Raw genomic sequence first — 17,968 nt, 5'->3', positions numbered from 1 at the left:
CTGGTTTAGAATGCTTAAAGTGGGGTCACTATTGTGGAATTCATCTCTTTTTTAGAAAAAAATATGTTCACATCTTCTTTAGATGAGATAGTGTACAAATAGCAAATAGGCATGAGTGCAATGGTGCAAGATTTCGCATAAGGTAAAAGAAAGATGCTCTATTCAACGAGGCGTTAGCCGAGTTGAATAGAGTGTCTCTTTCTTTTACCTAATGCGAAATGTCACATCATTGCACGAATAAGAATATTTGCTGTTTGTGTTGTTCAATGCCTCAGAAGTTAGCGAAAATACAAACAATGATCGATTCTTTCCTATATTAATCTATGAAAATAAGAAAGAAAATTTTGAAAGCGAAAGGAAAAACCCTCAAGCGTGCATCTGATCTGCAGCAGCAATGCGCATTTAGCTAGTAACCCTTCGCATATTGCACTTACATTTACTAAAGCGTATGTAATGCATTGAATCATAATTTTTATATAAAGTGATATCACCTTTTCCTGACCCGTGCAACGATACATTTTCCGTGTGCAACAGAAGGAATGTTTGATAGTCACCCACTCATTGCTCACGTACAACAAGCTACTTAGTAAGTAGGTATTGTACAATAATAGTAATATATTCAGTTCTTGTATAACACATATTATGTTATCTTCTATCTCCTCCTTACACTTCCGAAGGAACTATGACATTATTTCCATGGTCTTAGACCAGCAAAACTTTTACAGCTTGCAAGCATGATAACCAATCTTATGTTGTCTTTGATTTTCAGTGGTATGGGTATTGGTATGTTGATATCGTTTATCTTCATCATCATCATGCGTTGGTTGGCTGGCGTTATCATCTGGTTCTCCATCTTCGCCTTGTATGCCGTCCTCGGTGTGGGTGAGTTAGTGAGATAGCTCTGGTGGGTGTTTCACAAAGATTTAAGGATGATTTAGAGTAGCATTTAAATTTCAGTTGCGTATGGTATATCAAGCATTACCGCATTGGTCAGATCATGCGCAAGGGACGCTCACCTCCGCATATCCATTAATTGAATTACGTGTACATGTTGGCGTTTAAGAATGACTCTGCTTAACTCTTTGTGAAACACCCCTCTGATTGGGAAGAATGAATGAAATGATCTCAAAGTGATTGTAAAAGGGTGTTTATAATGCACATAAGAATATGGTGTTTGCTGTAAACCATAAGAATCACCAAAATACATGTATTTCAAAAATGACTTAATTCTTCTGAACATCAAATGCACTGCACAGGGGACTACACTCAAATTTGCTGGCCAACAAATCTAGACGTTGTTTGGTATACCATTTTTCTTTTTTTTTCATAGTTTGTCCTCTATAAACTTGTGACACAAAAAAAATCATTTTATGCTAAACTTTTTAAGAATGATATTAGTCCACCAAATTTTTAGCCAAGCAAGAACAAAAAAATTCTGTTTAATGTTTAATTTAACATTTTGTATCTTACTGACTTTATACTCAAAATATTAATGCACTATGTCATGACTGAACAAGGATCTAAGATTTAAGTGATTTACATTATGTACATCCACCTGCTTGTATTTATTGCCACAGATTTTTATTTTACTAATTGTACATTTATTTCTACCTCCGACTTTTTAGTGGTTGATCTCTATTATGTATCATCTGTTCTTTGCTTCTAAAATTGTTAAGTTTGTTCTTTGGAGGATAATATCATTTGCTGAATAAATAATACTAGTAATAATATCAATATCTTCCACTAGGTATCTATTATTCATACTACATGTATAAGAGCTTACAGGGCGTAGATGGAGCGGATGCTGCACTCACATTCACATCAAATTTGAGCAGTTATCTCAGACTTCAAACAACATGGCTTGTCTTCGGTAAGTTTGTTGCTTTTATGATAGATTTATTCATGTATGTAGTTCTGTCTAAAGAATTCTATTATATTTTATTTTCAGCCAGGGGTGTAGAAATTCACTAATTAATAGTGAACAGGAGTTTCACAGAGAGTTCATTATTATAACACGATGCAGATATAAGTATCAAATACTAGTTCAAAATTGTCAGTCGAAATGAAAAGGAATATGTGTCGAAGTGATGTTTTAAATATAATGAGCATATTGTGTGTGCATGCAAGTCTATACTAAAGGCAATGTTATTGTTAAGTAAACAAGGAAAAAAGGGAATAAAGTATGAAAAAAATATTGTATTATGAACACTTGACATGACAACGGTCTTGAATACTCCACAGAGAGTGGAATAGATACATGTATGTTCACTGTCTGATAATGGGAATCTTTAAGCGTTTTTAGATGCTTTGTCATAATCTCCTAATAATCCTGAATTTGAACCAAAGTTTCGAGTGATTGTCTCATTGCCATATTTCTTGTAGTACATGCTCCTTTTGGAAAATTCCCTTGCTTTCCTTTTCTCAAGCAAATTCATATACCCTGGCATGATATTCTACCAACTAAAATCAGAATTTTGATTTTTTTTTTTTTCAGATCTTTTATTTCTATTATTATTATTTTTATTATTATTTCTTTTTATGTGAAATCCTTTGCCCAAGAACATTCTCATGCTGTTGAGCTTGTAACCCCGACCGGGGCGTCTCAGATTTCGGCAGGGACTCAGCCACCCTTGGCTACTTTTCAGATTTTTTTCAGGGGGAATATCATGCCTGTATACAGTTGGAGAGGTTTTGAGGTCTGTCCTAACCACCTTATGAATAACTGTATTTATTATTTTATTTGTTTCTCCCTTGTTTTTTCAGGTATTATCTTGTCAGTGGTCCTGGCTATACTGCTTCTGATGACACTATGTCTGTGCACTCGTATACGTATTGCTATCTCACTTATTAAAGAAGCAAGCAGGTAAACATTGTATTCACTTGGATATAATATTCCAAACAGTCATACATCTTTTAATAACTTCAATTCCATTACATTTTGCAAAAGCCAAATTTGTCTCTCTGGATATTAAAAAAAATAAGGGTTTCTGATATGGAATTATGAGCATTTTGATGTAATGTACAAACCCATTTATACAGCACTTTGATATCATTACAGTTACTTTTGATTAATATTAGTCTTAATATTGATCAATGTGATGAACTATTTGCTATTTTACTCTATATCATTCTTCAATTTAGGTTGAAAATATAGTGTTTTTCTCAATGTTGACCATATTTTTAGAATGAAGCATAAGAATTATTATATGGTACAGATTTGTTTTTTAGAGGGAAGTGACAAAACATACAATTTTTTTAGAATCTGTGTTTAAAATGGGAAACTGAAAAAAAAAATTATTTAAAGTCTTTTTTATTTTGCCTTAAATGGTCATGTATATATGTATATGTCTGCTGATTGTAATGATTTGCATTAAATATTGATAATTTCTATTTCCTTTTCTTTCAGAGCAATTGGGCATATGATATCAACACTCTTCTGGCCTATTCTACCATTCTTGCTGGAATTGATTGTAGTAGCACTGTGGGCTTGTATTGCAGTGTATCCTTTTACTTATCTGTAGTTATAAGAATAGAAATTCACACCTGGGGGCCGTTTCATAAAGCTGTTCGTAAGTTAAGAGCGACTTTAAGAACGACTGGTGATCCTTTCTTACGCGCTAAACCATCGCCAATTAATATACCATTTACCACAAGAAAGGATCACCACCAGTCGTTCTTAAAGTCGCTCTTAACTTACAAACAACTTTATGAAACACCCACCTAGAAGTACTGCTCTGGAATGTTGTTTGGAAATTGTTATTAATGGAAATTGTACCTTCTCTATGAACTAAGTAAAAGAATTCCAAAATGAAGGCATTGGAATTGGTAAATGCCTTCAAAGGTCCGTGTAAAAAAAAAATGCTTCTATGGTAACTTTGTCATAATGGCAAATACATGACTCAGCAGCGAGTCAAAATCAAGGTTTATTTGCTTTAAAAAATTAAAACAACCAAACCTTCACATTTAATAAAAAAAAAACCACACACCAAATTTTACAGCTTACTGGTATACCAACACACAGCTTCGTGCTTGAAAAGTTACAATGTGTCTTTTCTTTAGAAAAACTAGCAAGATATGCTCATCTACCTGATTCTTATGTTTAAAATCCTTGACTCTAGTTTTCTTGTCATAGTTATCTCGCCACATCCCACCAGGCCATGTATGTAGTGTACAACGCTCCCTCAGACTACGGACTTGCTAACGGCACATCCTGTGATGTTGCTGTAAGTATTCAATTATGTTTCATTGTTCAGGTTGTTTTTTTCCTTTTTCAATTTTGGTCTCAAATGTCTTGTTTTCTCTATTTTCCTTTCAAACTATCACTTTTTTTCCTTCAAAAGATTACTTGTTCATTTTATTTTCCCTCCAAAATGTTCACTTTGAAAATGAAAATCCTTATAAAAAATACTTCTTATTTCCCTTCTATAGATCTGAGTCCCATTTGAAATATCAATTAAAAAATCTCTCTTCATTGATCGCAAAGTCACTTATATTATCCAGCTTTACAAAAACAGGTTGAAATATTGCTTTTAAGCTTTTATTTTACTCATTTGTAATTAAACAAATATATATTTTGAAGCTACCATTTGTTATGTATTGAGACACTATGGATACCTATAGTGATGTCAAACAATTTATTTATATTTACACAGGGTATATGACTGTTTAATTGTAAACAAACAATTTCGAATGGATTTTCTGGTTACGGTCAAGTCATTGTAGAAATTTACAATGTAGATGAGTTTAGCTGTGTCTGCATACTTATGTGCCATTGTAAATTGATTTCTCAATGCAGACCTTTGCGTCCAACAACACCACCGCCACCTGTGGTTTCCAGGAGTATGCCCTTCCTTACTACACCATCTACCTACAGTTCTACAACCTCTTCATGTTCTTCTGGTTGGTCAACTTTATGATAGCCCTTGGTCAGATCACCCTGGCTGGAGCGTTTGCTTCCTACTACTGGGCTTTCACCAAACCACAGGACATTCCTGCCTTCCCGCTCTTCAAGTCATTCTATAGGTCCATCAGGTAAATACTCAGAGATAGATGTAGGGTAAGGATTAGGGTTTGCTCTTGGTCAGATCACCCTCGCTGGAGCTTTTGCTTCCTACTACTGGGCTTTCACCAAACCACAGGACATTCCTGCCTTCCCGCTCTTCAAGTCATTCTATAGGTCCATCAGGTAAATACTCAGAGATAGATGTAGGGTAAGGATTAGGGTTAGCCCTTGGTCAGATCACCCTGGCTGGAGCGTTTGCTTCCTACTACTGGGCTTTCACCAAACCACAGGACATTCCTGCCTTCCCGCTCTTCAAGTCATTCTATAGGTCCATCAGGTAAATACTCAGAGATAGATGTAGGGTAAGGATTAGGGTTTGCTCTTGGTCAGATCACCCTCGCTGGAGCTTTTGCTTCCTACTACTGGGCTTTCACCAAACCACAGGACATTCCTGCCTTCCCGCTCTTCAAGTCATTCTATAGGTCCATCAGGTAAATACTCAGAGATAGATGTAGGGTAAGGATTAGGGTTAGCCCTTGGTCAGATCACCCTGGCTGGAGCGTTTGCTTCCTACTACTGGGCTTTCACCAAACCACAGGACATTCCTGCCTTCCCGCTCTTCAAGTCATTCTATAGGTCCATCAGGTAAATACTCAGAGATAGATGTAGGGTAAGGATTAGGGTTTGCTCTTGGTCAGATCACCCTCGCTGGAGCTTTTGCTTCCTACTACTGGGCTTTCACCAAACCACAGGACATTCCTGCCTTCCCGCTCTTCAAGTCATTCTATAGGTCCATTAGGTAAATACTTAGAGATAGATTTAGGGTAAGTGTTAGGGTTAGCCCTTGGTCAGATCACCCTGGCTGGAGCTTTTGTTTCCTACTACTGGGCTTTCACCAAACCACAGGACATTCCTGCCTTCCCGCTCTTCAAGTCATTCTATAGGTCCATCAGGTAAATACTCAGAGATAGATGTAGGGTAAGGATTAGGGTTAGCCCTTGGTCAGATCACCCTCGCTGGAGCTTTTGTTTCCTACTACTGGGCTTTCACCAAACCACAGGACATTCCTGCCTTCCCGCTCTTCAAGTCATTCTATAGGTCCATCAGGTAAATACTCAGAGATAGATGTAGGGTAAGGATTAGGGTTTGCTCTTGGTCAGATCACCCTCGCTGGAGCTTTTGCTTCCTACTACTGGGCTTTCACCAAACCACAGGACATTCCTGCCTTCCTGCTCTTCAAGTCATTCTATAGGTCCATTAGGTAAATACTTAGAGATAGATTTAGGGTAAGGGTTAGGGTTTGCTCTTGGTCAGATCACCCTGGCTGGAGCGTTTGCTTCCTACTACTGGGCTTTCACCAAACCACAGGACATTCCTGCCTTCCCGCTCTTCAAGTCATTCTATAGGTCTATTAGGTAAATACTTAGAGATAGATGTAGGGTAAGGGTTAGGGTTTGCTCTTGGTCAGATCACCGTGGCTAGAGCTTTTGTTTCCTACTACTGGGCTTTCACCAAACCACAGGACATTCCTGCCTTCCCGCTCTTCAAGTCATTCTATAGGTCTATTAGGTAAATACTTAGAGATAGATGTAGGGTAAGGGTTAGGGTTTGCTCTTGGTCAGATCACCGTGGCTGGAGCGTTTGCTTCCTACTACTGGGCTTTCACCAAACCACAGGACATTCCTGCCTTCCCGCTCTTCAAGTCATTCTATAGGTCTATTAGGTAAATACTTAGAGATAGATGTAGGGTAAGGATTAGGGTTAGCCCTTGGTCAGATCACCGTGGCTAGAGCGTTTGCTTCCTACCACTGGGCTTTCACCAAACCACAGGACATTCCTGCCTTCCCGCTCTTCAAGTCATTCTATAGGTCTATTAGGTAAATACTCAGAGATAGATGTAGGGTAAGGATTAGGGTTAGCCCTTGGTCAGATCACCGTGGCTGGAGCGTTTGTTTCCTAATACTGGTCTTTCACCAAACCACAGGACATTCCTGCCTTCCCGCTCTTCAAGTCATTCTATAGGTCCATTAGGTAAATACTTAGAGATAGATGTAGATTAAGGATTAGGGTTAGCCCTTGGTCAGATCACCCTGGCTGGAGCGTTTGCTTCCTACTACTGGGCTTTCACCAAACCACAGGACATTCCTGCCTTCCCGCTCTTCAAGTCATTCTATAGGTCCATCAGGTAAATACTTAGAGATAGATGTAGGGTAAGGGTTAGGGTTTGCTCTTGGTCAGATCACCGTGGCTGGAGCGTTTGCTTCCTACTACTGGGCTTTCACCAAACCACAGGACATTCCTGCCTTCCCGCTCTTCAAGTCATTCTATAGGTCTATTAGGTAAATACTTAGAGATAGATGTAGGGTAAGGATTAGGGTTTGCCCTTGGTCAGATCACCGTGGCTGGAGCGTTTGCTTCCTACTACTGGGCTTTCACCAAACCACAGGACATTCCTGCCTTCCCGCTCTTCAAGTCATTCTATAGGTCCATCAGGTAAATACTTAGAGATAGATGTAGGGTAAGGGTTAGGGTTTGCTCTTGGTCAGATCACCGTGGCTGGAGCGTTTGCTTCCTACTACTGGGCTTTCACCAAACCACAGGACATTCCTGCCTTCCCGCTCTTCAAGTCATTCTATAGGTCTATTAGGTAAATACTTAGAGATAGATGTAGGGTAAGGATTAGGGTTAGCCCTTGGTCAGATCACCCTCGCTGGAGCTTTTGCTTCCTACTACTGGGCTTTCACCAAACCACAGGACATTCCTGCCTTCCCTCTCTTCTAGTCATTCTATAGGACCGTCAGGTAAAGGTCTAGTGTGAATGGTCTGTGATTCGACTCCATTTTGTGGTCATGACATCAAAGTTTCAGTATTTTTTTTATTCATTTTGAATATGATTGAATAGCTCTTGAACTAAACATCATAATGAGTATGATATTATTTGTACAGCATTTTGATTTAGATGTGGAAGTTGGAAAATAGAAATTTTATATTCAATTAAAACAAAAATTTGACAGTGTCTTGAATATCGTTAGCTCAAGTTACCGACGTTGAGTATTATTAGAGATCCTCAACCATCTGAACAGCAGACAATGTTGGTTGGCTTTAGAAATATTATATTTGACTATTTTCATGAATTTTTTTTTTTTTTTTTCATCAGGTACCATCTTGGATCTATTGCCTTTGGGTCTCTGATTATTGCTATCATTCAGATTATCAGAGTTTTGCTGGAGTACGTAGAGCAGAAACTTAAAGGTAAGATTTCCTCTTTGTTCTGTATTCTCTGTGACTCATGACACTTCCCTTTATGTGTATGTAGCTCTTTCTCTTTTTTTTTCATGTACATATGAAACCGTGTCAAATTTCGAATTTTAACCATTGAAAAGAGACTTTTAAATGCTACTAAACTTTTGTTAGATGGGAATGTTAGATGATACTGAGTATAATTCACATATTCACATTTTAAACACAAATATTAGCCCTTTATACTACTACTAATGATAATGATATGCAACATTTATATAGCGCTTAATACAAATGTTTCTAAGCGCTGCGTACTATTACCCCGGCTTTAGCACAGGGTAATACTAGTAGTATAAACACATTTATTGTATTTATGTTTGAATTTCTGCAGGGAAAGCTGATAATGACATAGTGAAATACATTATTAAATGTCTCAAGTGTTGTTTCTGGTGCCTGGAGAAGATCATGAAATTCCTCAACAAGAATGCATATATTCTGGTAAGTATTCCTCTTAGTTTACATATACAGTGCTTCCAACAACAAAATGGAAACCAAGGATCTCATTGATATTTCAGGCATGGTCCAATGATTTGTATTTTATATGCATTGATACCTAATAGATAATCAAAAAATGTATCTATCAATAATTTAGAAGGGTTTAAGATCTCAACGTCAGGTTGGGCGGAAAAGTTGGTCAAGATCTGTTTAGAATGCAACTATTTTGTGTACGCTGGTGAATTTGTTATTATATTTCTTTCACAGAATCAGTAAATGATTGTGATTCCATTTTTTTGCACAAATTGTTTCCTTGTGGCCGTGCCCTTTAAGTATCACAATTTAAGGCTTGATTGTTCCCAGGTTCTGACATTTTTACAGATTGTATTAAGTACAAATCTAATTATATCATGCAATGTTTACAATCCTTTTTCCCTTTCAGATTGCAATCTATGGGAAGAACTTCTGTACATCAGCTAAGAATGCCTTCTTCCTTCTCATGAGGAATATTGTCAGGTTAGAAATATTAACATTTATATAATCAACCAGGAGCACAAGCAAAGGGTCTGTTTACATAGTTTCCATGAAGTATGCACAAATGCACATAATTAGAGTCTGCATCATAGCAAATTTCCAGAAACTGCAGAAATATGTTTTAAATATGTGGAAATTGACTTGTAAAATATCACTCTATCCAGATTTTTGTCTGAAAAAAAGCCTAGGCGAATATCCAACCAAATGGAAGTTTGATTTGATGTAGTTTGGCCTGGATTTATTTTTTTTTGCAGATTTTGCACTAAGGGCTAAGCATATGAAATTTTTACTTATAAAATATTTCCATTCATTTCCAAATTTCAATTAAAAAACCCCCATTAAAGTATGAAGTTATGTTTTATGGTCTTGTGAAGCGATCCATTTCATTTTATTAAGTACAGTACATTTTGCAAATAAACTGAAAAAATGTTGTTTTTTTGTTAGATCTAAAAATCAAAAGAAATAAGCATTCAATTGGGAACTTAGCTATGATTCAAAGATCACTTACTAATACTGTATCTCATACAACTAAACATAAAATTGATAAATTTCAATTAAAGAAATAAAGGTTCAATATTGACATAATATTTCTGTTGTTTTTTGCCATTTTTAAGCAAGTTGTCCTGTTCTTAAACTATTGCCCGTTTGAAACCAAGTTTGATAAAAGTTGCTCATTGGTGATTTTACGTTTGTGGTCAGACCTGATCAAGAATGAATGCTAACCATTATATTTCTTTCTATTATTTAATTTACAGGGTCGCAGTAGTGAACAAGCTGACTGACTTTGTACTCTTCATGGGAGAGTTGCTAGTCGTTGGGGCAGTGGGCGTGGCTTCATTCTTTTATTTCACCAATCAGATTTCCTTCATATCTAACTTGGTCACCGTACCAGATCTCACATACTACTGGATACCTATCATAGTATGTATCTTAACCTTATATCCTCTTTTGATAATATACCAGGTGTGGATCCAGAAAAATCCTGTATCCGTGCCTGAATACTCCTATTTCTTATAACTCGGGTGAAATATGTAATGGGGGAAAAGTATCCCTCTATGGAATACAATATTTATATAATATTGACTGGCTTTGAGGGGGATGCCATATATATTTCCCGAAGTAGTCTCACATTACCCGAGTCTTGACGAAGGCAGTATGGGTCTACTTAGGGAATTATGATGTATCTCCTGAAAATTATAGCCATGGAGTCATTATTACCTATAGGCCTACAGTTGTATGATGTGTAATTCAAGCTGTTATTTGTAGCAAATTATGTCTGTTTGCCTATTGTTATTCTGAATTCAGGATATTCGTGAACTTGAAGTATAATCCTGGCTAAGTAAATTAATTGTGTTGTAAAGTGTATACAGCGCAGGCGTGCATCATGCATGGCGCGCACATCCACTTAACGCATACACAAGACTTGCGCTTGGGTTTGATGAATGGGAATATAGACATTATGGACTGATGATTTATTTTCTAGTGATATGAAATGCTAAGTTGAAATTTTCATTGGAATACTGATTTATTGCTTTGAATTCTCCGCCCTGATTCCGTGTAAGGTCTTAATAACACTTTGTTTTTTTAATTATGAATTATTTGCAGGTGATTGTAGTAGGTACATATTTCATAGCAGTCTGCTTCTTTGGAGTCTATGACATGGCTGTTGATACACTCTTCCTATGCTTCTGTAAGTAATCCAGTAGAGATATGTATCATTGTGATTATGGAAAAGAAAATGTTGCAGTCATGTTGATCACATTGATGGTGATAATATGAATGATTGGAATGGTGATGATGATGATGATTATTATTATTATGATGGTGATTATGATTGTGATGGTGATTATAATGTTGATGGTGGTGATAATGATGATGATGGTGATGATGACGACGACGACGACGATGATGGTGATGATGATTATTGTGATGGTGATTATAATGTTGATGGTGGAGGTGGTGATGGTGATGATGATGCTCGATGATGATGATGATGGTGATGATGATGATGATGGCATTAGTAATGATGGAGGTGGTGGTGGTGGTGATGGTGATGATAACGATGGTGATACTGATAACAACGGTACACCCAAGTTTAGTAAATTGATACCTGGCAGGAACATTCCTTCCTTGAAATGCTTGCATGTCAGAATGACGGCCAAATCAAAGTCAAGTTGATGATAATTAGCTCTTTAATTGGTGCACTCTGCAGAGGGGATACATTCACTTGATTTCATTACCAGTTCATTTAAAAGCATTACTAATGATGACTTGTTTATATTCAATTTCTTTTTTCTTTACACAGTGGAAGATCTTGAGAGACATGATGGCTCTGCAGAAAAACCTTACTACATGTCAAAAGAACTCATGAACATCGTCGGCAAGAAGAACAAATTTGGTAAAGGCAAAGGTGACGACGACGATGATGATTAAACAGTCCTTACAAGGCAACACAAACAGGATCAACAAGCAATGCTTTATATTTAATAGAATATGATAATGGAAATCATTGTCACCAATTTTAAAAGAAATTGATGTGGTTTGTTGAGAATGTGGAATCAATCCATGAGTTTATGTTGCACATACATAAAGGTCAATCATATTCTGAAAGTGACTTGTAGAGAGTTTGACCTTTAAAATTCAGAGTTACGTGCATCAAAACTCATCAAGGCCTGTTTGGACCAAAAATGGCAAATTTTAAAGTTGGTTCAAGCTGGTATGAATTCTAATTGGCTTTTCAAATGACCGAGAGATATATTTTTTTTGATATATTTATTGACATACACTAAATTTCTAGACATAAAAAGAGTACTTTTTAATTGTTTTTTTTTAATTGGAATTGCAGAAGTATTTTACTGAATACAAAAGCCATTACGCATAATGCTTTTTTTGGGCTGATAAGAAAGCAATAAGATTTTAGTGCTAAGATGACAAGGTGGCGTTTTTAAACACAAATTAGGTATCAATATTTTAAATTTTTCATATTTGGGCAATACTTTTATGGCTTTTATATAACATTTATATACTGTGTGCTCTTTATATGTATGGAAAGATGAAATAAAAAAATTATCAAGAATTTCATTTTCATGGCAGTTTTGTGCTTTTAATACATTTCAGGCTGAGAATAAATGGCTGATATTTTGTGCTTATAATCCTTGACCAGAAAGATAAGTCTTGAGGATGTTAAAATTTTTATGGAATGTAGAGTTTATGAATTCAGGTTGGTACAGTACTAGTATGTGCTTATAAAAGTTAAGGTGAAACTTCTCCCTTTATCAACGCATCTTGTAACTTTAGTTTTCATTGCATTTCCAGTGAAAAAACAAAATCTTCCAGAGTTAACATATATGCATGTGCTCCATTATAGTTATGCAGATTCTTTAATGAATTCTATGAATAGAAGTAATTGATAATATGATTCTGTTATAAATGATGCAGAATAGAGTGAAAATTTAGTACCTAAATCCAAGAATACTGCAATGAATTAGAAAGTGCGTTTGATGAAGTTGAAACAAATTAGGGAATATTATAGTTAAAGGTCATAACCGATGGAGTGGGAAAGCTGTGAGTGGACAAAAGTTAGGAGTTCAAACTATTGTTAACACACGAAAGCCCTCCTGAAACTACGTTTGACCTGGAAATGGTATCACAAATCTTAGTAATCATCGTAGAAGAATATCTTAAGATTGATTGCATTAACCACAATATACAATCAATTGTGAAAATCAAGTGTACAAACGTACCTACTGCTAATATCAAAGTAAAGTCAACTCTTAAATGTATATATGTAATGTATTTTATATATTTGTACTATAAAGCGTCAACACTTTGGACCAAGCTATGTACACAATAGTTAAAATGTAAATATAATTTTATTGAAGAAAAATGGTTTTTATTCACATTTATAAGTGTAACTTGAAGAACTCTTGGAGGTACATGTACTCAGAATTAAAAATTTTCAATATATTTGTCATATTGCTATCAAGGGTACAAGTATTGTACAGTCAATATGTGATATTCCAGCTCAACCCAACTATAAATCACAAATGAAGGTTTTAATCATTTTAAAGCATAAATTTGCTCTATCAAACTACATGTACATGTATATAGATATTTGATCTTGTTCAATTTATTGCGGATTTGAGCCTGGCTGGCACATATTGTATTGCATTAATAAATTGTGTGCGTGCTGTATGGTATATATTTATAACAAAAATTAATACATATATGCCTATGCATTAAATAGTGATGGCAATCATTTCTAAAGTGCTATTTCTATCTATTTTTTTTCCTCTTTTTTAGATAGGCAAATTATGATCTTCCGCTATGCAGTCAAACGTGTAGGATTATTCTCTTTCTGACCTCTTTCATTCATCATTAATTTGGGACCAAATTTTCACGTCTTATCGGTATAAGTTTATAAGCTCTATATCTACAAAGATTAACCCAATAGCATGCAGCATGTATTCATTTGGTCATTCAGAGGGGCCTTTTTCATGAACTATATTTCAAAATGATTGTGTCGTAACTTGTGCTAAGAAAGAATTCATATGAAAAGTTGTATTGTTTTAGTGCATATGTATATTTTAATCATTCAAAAACAATTTAATGGAATTATGAAGTTTCTTAACCTTGTTCAATTCAAGTGCAATTATCCGCCTAATTAACTTTCACCTTGAGGTCATGGTTAATTCCTAAACCAGTATAACAATATTTCTGATCAGGATGCAATGTTTTTAAAGAATTTGCCTAATACTTCCTTGTCATATGATTCCTCACATGATGATGATGCCTTGCAATCCATCTAATAACCTTCTGTTTAAGCCTTCTAATACGTCTTCTTATAAGTCTTTCAATTTTTGTATAGGCAACAAGGTCATTAAAGATTTGTTCACTAAGGTTCAATTCTTTCTAAACCATCGCCATTTTCACAAACCATCTGTTTTGCTTGCACGACAGAGAGTCAATAATATACTTTTCATTATTATGTTTTGAATATTAATATTTTTGTTAATATCTAAATCATCATTTTATGCTAATGAATTGTGTAACATACTAAGGCTGACTATAATTAGACAATGACACTGTCTTTATGAGGAAACAAATTGAGTCACATATCAAGTTGTTTATAGTTAATTTACATTTAAAGAGAATTTCAAGCATGAATTCTCATGAATAAAGTAAACGGCTCGTTTGTGAATGTCGAAATGGTTACTGGTGAAAATGGGGCTGCTTACATGTATATTAAAAATTTATATCGATATCATCTTGTCTGCACATAACCTTAGCATATTGCAGAAAATGAGATACTTTAGATCTTTTTTTCAATCTGAGATCAACATTTATGTTTGCTGGCTTATGAAACTAGAAATGAGCTATTATATTACAAATATACAGCAAAGCTAAATTATCAATTGGAATATTGTCTTGGTCCCACCTCTTGAATATTGTGCATCTATATCTTTCACATATATCTCCATATTCACATATTTGTATTATGTATAGATTCAGTTTTGCAGTATTCTTTTATCCACCATCGTCTTTCACGATTCATCCTTGTTTGATGTCTTTATGCATTTATCATCATAATACTTGCAGTCTTGAATTTATCAAAGTATAATATTTAATCACGTGGCTGAAGCATAGAATTGTCTACAGTCTTCTATGAATTTTTATCAATTGTTTTAATGAAGTTATTGAAGCAGAGCTCAAAATAATTTTCTTAGTTTTCCTTTTTTTATTCATGGCAGTCTCATTTTGTCTTGCTTATCTTGTATCTTGTGTACATGTATGTCTTCATATAATACCTTGATATATCTCATGACTTTTGCTTCTCATCATTGGTTTTAATCTTGCATTTTAGTAACCTTTGGGGAAAGGGGTTTAAAAAAGGATTAGAAAACATATATGCATGACATATTGTTTCTTGATTGTTTTGTGTAACATCGGTCACTCCTTCACTTAAATGTTCTTTTGAAATCGAATCAAATCTATTAGATAAGACTTAATTCATCTTTCCTATAATAAATTAAGGACTTGGAATATATTTATGAAATTCTTCTAGGGAATCTGAATCCATTTCATGATGTGAGTGGTATTATTGTTTTCCATCTTGCGTGGATTTGAGGGAAAATAATTATTATATTATTGAAAGTACATTGTAATAAAAATAATAAAAAGATAAATGATATAATAGAACAAAAGAGGTTGATGAAGTGTTATACTCAGTGGTAGAGAAATAATTACTTGTCACACAAAGTAGTAAACTGGAATTTTTCAGGTTGCTACTTCACATGACAAATGATTTTTTCTCTACAACTCGTAAATTATATCAAGTTGAAGTCATTGTGTTAAAAAAAAGGGAGTTTATTCGTTCATGTTCTTATCAAACAGGGTTTGATTTACCTAAAAATAAGAATACAATACAACAGACATCTGTGTAATTATTTCAGATTTAAAAATGTAATTATCATATACTAGTAATCGACATCATGTTGTTTAAATCAATGATGAAAGAGGACAATTTTCCTGACACAAGAGATTACAAAATATAGTTTTCATAGCGCAATCACTTTAACATAGGTTTGTAAAAGGTCCAATATGTCAATTCTCTCATTACACTGAATTGTAAGACATTTATCTGGATAGTTTAATACCCCTTTCATAACCCCAATTATGCGGCTAATAGCAGCATAATTTGGTCATAAAATTGGAGGAGGACCAGAGTTATCCGCATTATTTTGATGCTGCAATTATTCGCATAATAGCGGCATCGGGACCAGATTTTGACTTTATGAACGCATTTCCAAAGTAATGCGGATAATTGCCATGGTGCGGTCACAAGGTCACCCTTTTCCAACAACCGCATCGGAGGGGGTGTGTGCGGTTGCCATGATGATTATCTGCCTTTTTCAGGACGGGCGCTCGTAAAAATAGTGCGGATTGTTTTCGGAGTTTGTGAACGCAATTTTTATTGAATTATCCGCATTACTCTTAGGCGGCTAATAGGAGGATGGGTTTATGAAAGGGGTATAATTCTGATATCATTGTCATAAGGCTTAAATACATTGTGTACCGTCCAATATGATTTTGCAATACAAGAAATTGAAACATTTGAGGACAATGAAGATGTTTCTCCAAGCTATATTTATGATGTAAATATTTCAGAATGTTCTATTTTGAGAAGATATTTCATTGGTCTGTGACTTTGTATATTAAATATTTTCTTGTCTGTGCTACTTCACCAGGGTTTTGTGTGATTCATTTTGCATGTGTGAAATGTTTGTGATAAGTGTTTGGGCATGTTCTTTATCTGTTACAATTGCTAGTTTATGAATGGGATGTGAACCCCATGGTCACCGATCTTCATAATTAACATTCTTTTAGAAATGATAACCGGTGTATTGGCTCAGTTGGTAGAGCATCCGTCTCACAACTGGGAGGTCGGGGGTTCAAACCCCGGTCGCGTCAGACCAAAAGACGTTAAAAGATGGGAGTTGCTGCTACCCTGTTTGGCGTTCAACGATTAAAGGGATAGAGCCTCGTCAATCTGGCGCTGCACAGCGGCTGCCAAGCCCACGATCAATTGGGCAAAACAAATTTTCAGAGTATTTCATTTGTCTATTTCGAACAATAATATGGATTGGATTGGATAAAGGCAAATTAAAGTGATTGTTTAACTTCACTCAGGATCTAAATGCTGTAATGGTGTTCTCATACAGCTTGGGAAATAATTATTAGTCCATATTGTATGGGGGTTTAGTAGGAAAGAAGTCTAATGGTTATTTCCTAAACTATAATTGCAAACCTTTACAGGAATCACCCAAGAGCTAATCGGTTGCTTATTATAATGCTAACAGAAATACCGATAAGCGTCCATGTGGACGCTTAAGATAACATTATAGGCTATACGGTAGAGGAAAATAAGACCGGTCTAAAGGGGGTGTCGCACCAGGAGCGTGTTTTGCAAATATTTAAGTACGACTTAAGAGTCGCACTTAAATGCCAATAAATGCTGATATGCAACGTGCAGTCTTATTAATATGCAGATGATACTCTAGGTATCATCTGACCAATGCGGTCATGCCTGTTAAAACGCACGCAACTAGGCATTTAAGTGTGACTGTACTTGTGAAACGCCCCCCTGGTGGGTGTTTCACAAACTTCAGAAGTTACGAGCGACTTTACAAACAACTGATGACCCTTTCTTGGGCACTAAATAAAAATTTGCGTCATTCACCACAAGGATCATCGGTTGTTCGTAAAGTCGCTTGTAACTTTCAAACAGCTTTAAAGAACATTCACCAGGATAGTTTAGCCAGTATGTATGGTAAGCTGTTGCATCAATTCATCCCATTTCTTTATACAAAAAATTGTAATTTTTTAACAAAAAATTATTTCTTGATGTCAAGAAATTAGTTCATGATATGAAGAATATCAGTTTTTGATATCAAGATATCAAGTTGAAAATACCTCTATATACATTACAACCATAACTTCAATATGATTGTGATAAATTCTAAAAATATTTATTGTGGTAACAATATATCATCAATCATCTTTACAAATATTCTCCTGTGACACAGATTTTTGTCACTTTAACACACAAGTAATATATTTAAAATCATACTAAAATCAAAGTAATACATTATCTACCCAATCTAGTGACCCGATATACAACAAAGAAATCGTGAAACA

General features: G+C 35.3%; 1 protein-coding gene across 1 annotated transcript in view; it reads left to right on the top strand.

The window, feature by feature from the left end:
- The window catches only part of LOC129277510 (choline transporter-like protein 2), a 30,016-nt gene extending 13,507 nt beyond the window's left edge, over positions 1-16,509 (top strand). Inside the window, exons 10-21 of the mRNA XM_064110660.1 lie at positions 770-882; positions 1,748-1,870; positions 2,764-2,863; positions 3,407-3,499; positions 4,133-4,223; positions 4,796-5,031; positions 8,160-8,254; positions 8,634-8,740; positions 9,180-9,253; positions 10,027-10,192; positions 10,877-10,961; positions 11,577-16,509. Of these exons, the coding sequence (XP_063966730.1) occupies positions 770-882; positions 1,748-1,870; positions 2,764-2,863; positions 3,407-3,499; positions 4,133-4,223; positions 4,796-5,031; positions 8,160-8,254; positions 8,634-8,740; positions 9,180-9,253; positions 10,027-10,192; positions 10,877-10,961; positions 11,577-11,704 (1,411 nt within the window). The 3' untranslated portion in view covers positions 11,705-16,509. The remainder of the gene's footprint in view (positions 1-769; positions 883-1,747; positions 1,871-2,763; positions 2,864-3,406; positions 3,500-4,132; positions 4,224-4,795; positions 5,032-8,159; positions 8,255-8,633; positions 8,741-9,179; positions 9,254-10,026; positions 10,193-10,876; positions 10,962-11,576) is intronic.
- Positions 16,510-17,968: the final 1,459 nt, after the last annotated feature.

The sequence above is a fragment of the Lytechinus pictus genome, chromosome 15 (genome assembly GCF_037042905.1).
Source record: "Lytechinus pictus isolate F3 Inbred chromosome 15, Lp3.0, whole genome shotgun sequence".
Lineage (NCBI taxonomy): Eukaryota > Metazoa > Echinodermata > Echinoidea > Temnopleuroida > Toxopneustidae > Lytechinus > Lytechinus pictus.
Note: the sequence above shows the minus strand (reverse complement) of the source record. Positions and strands in the feature narration are given on the sequence as shown.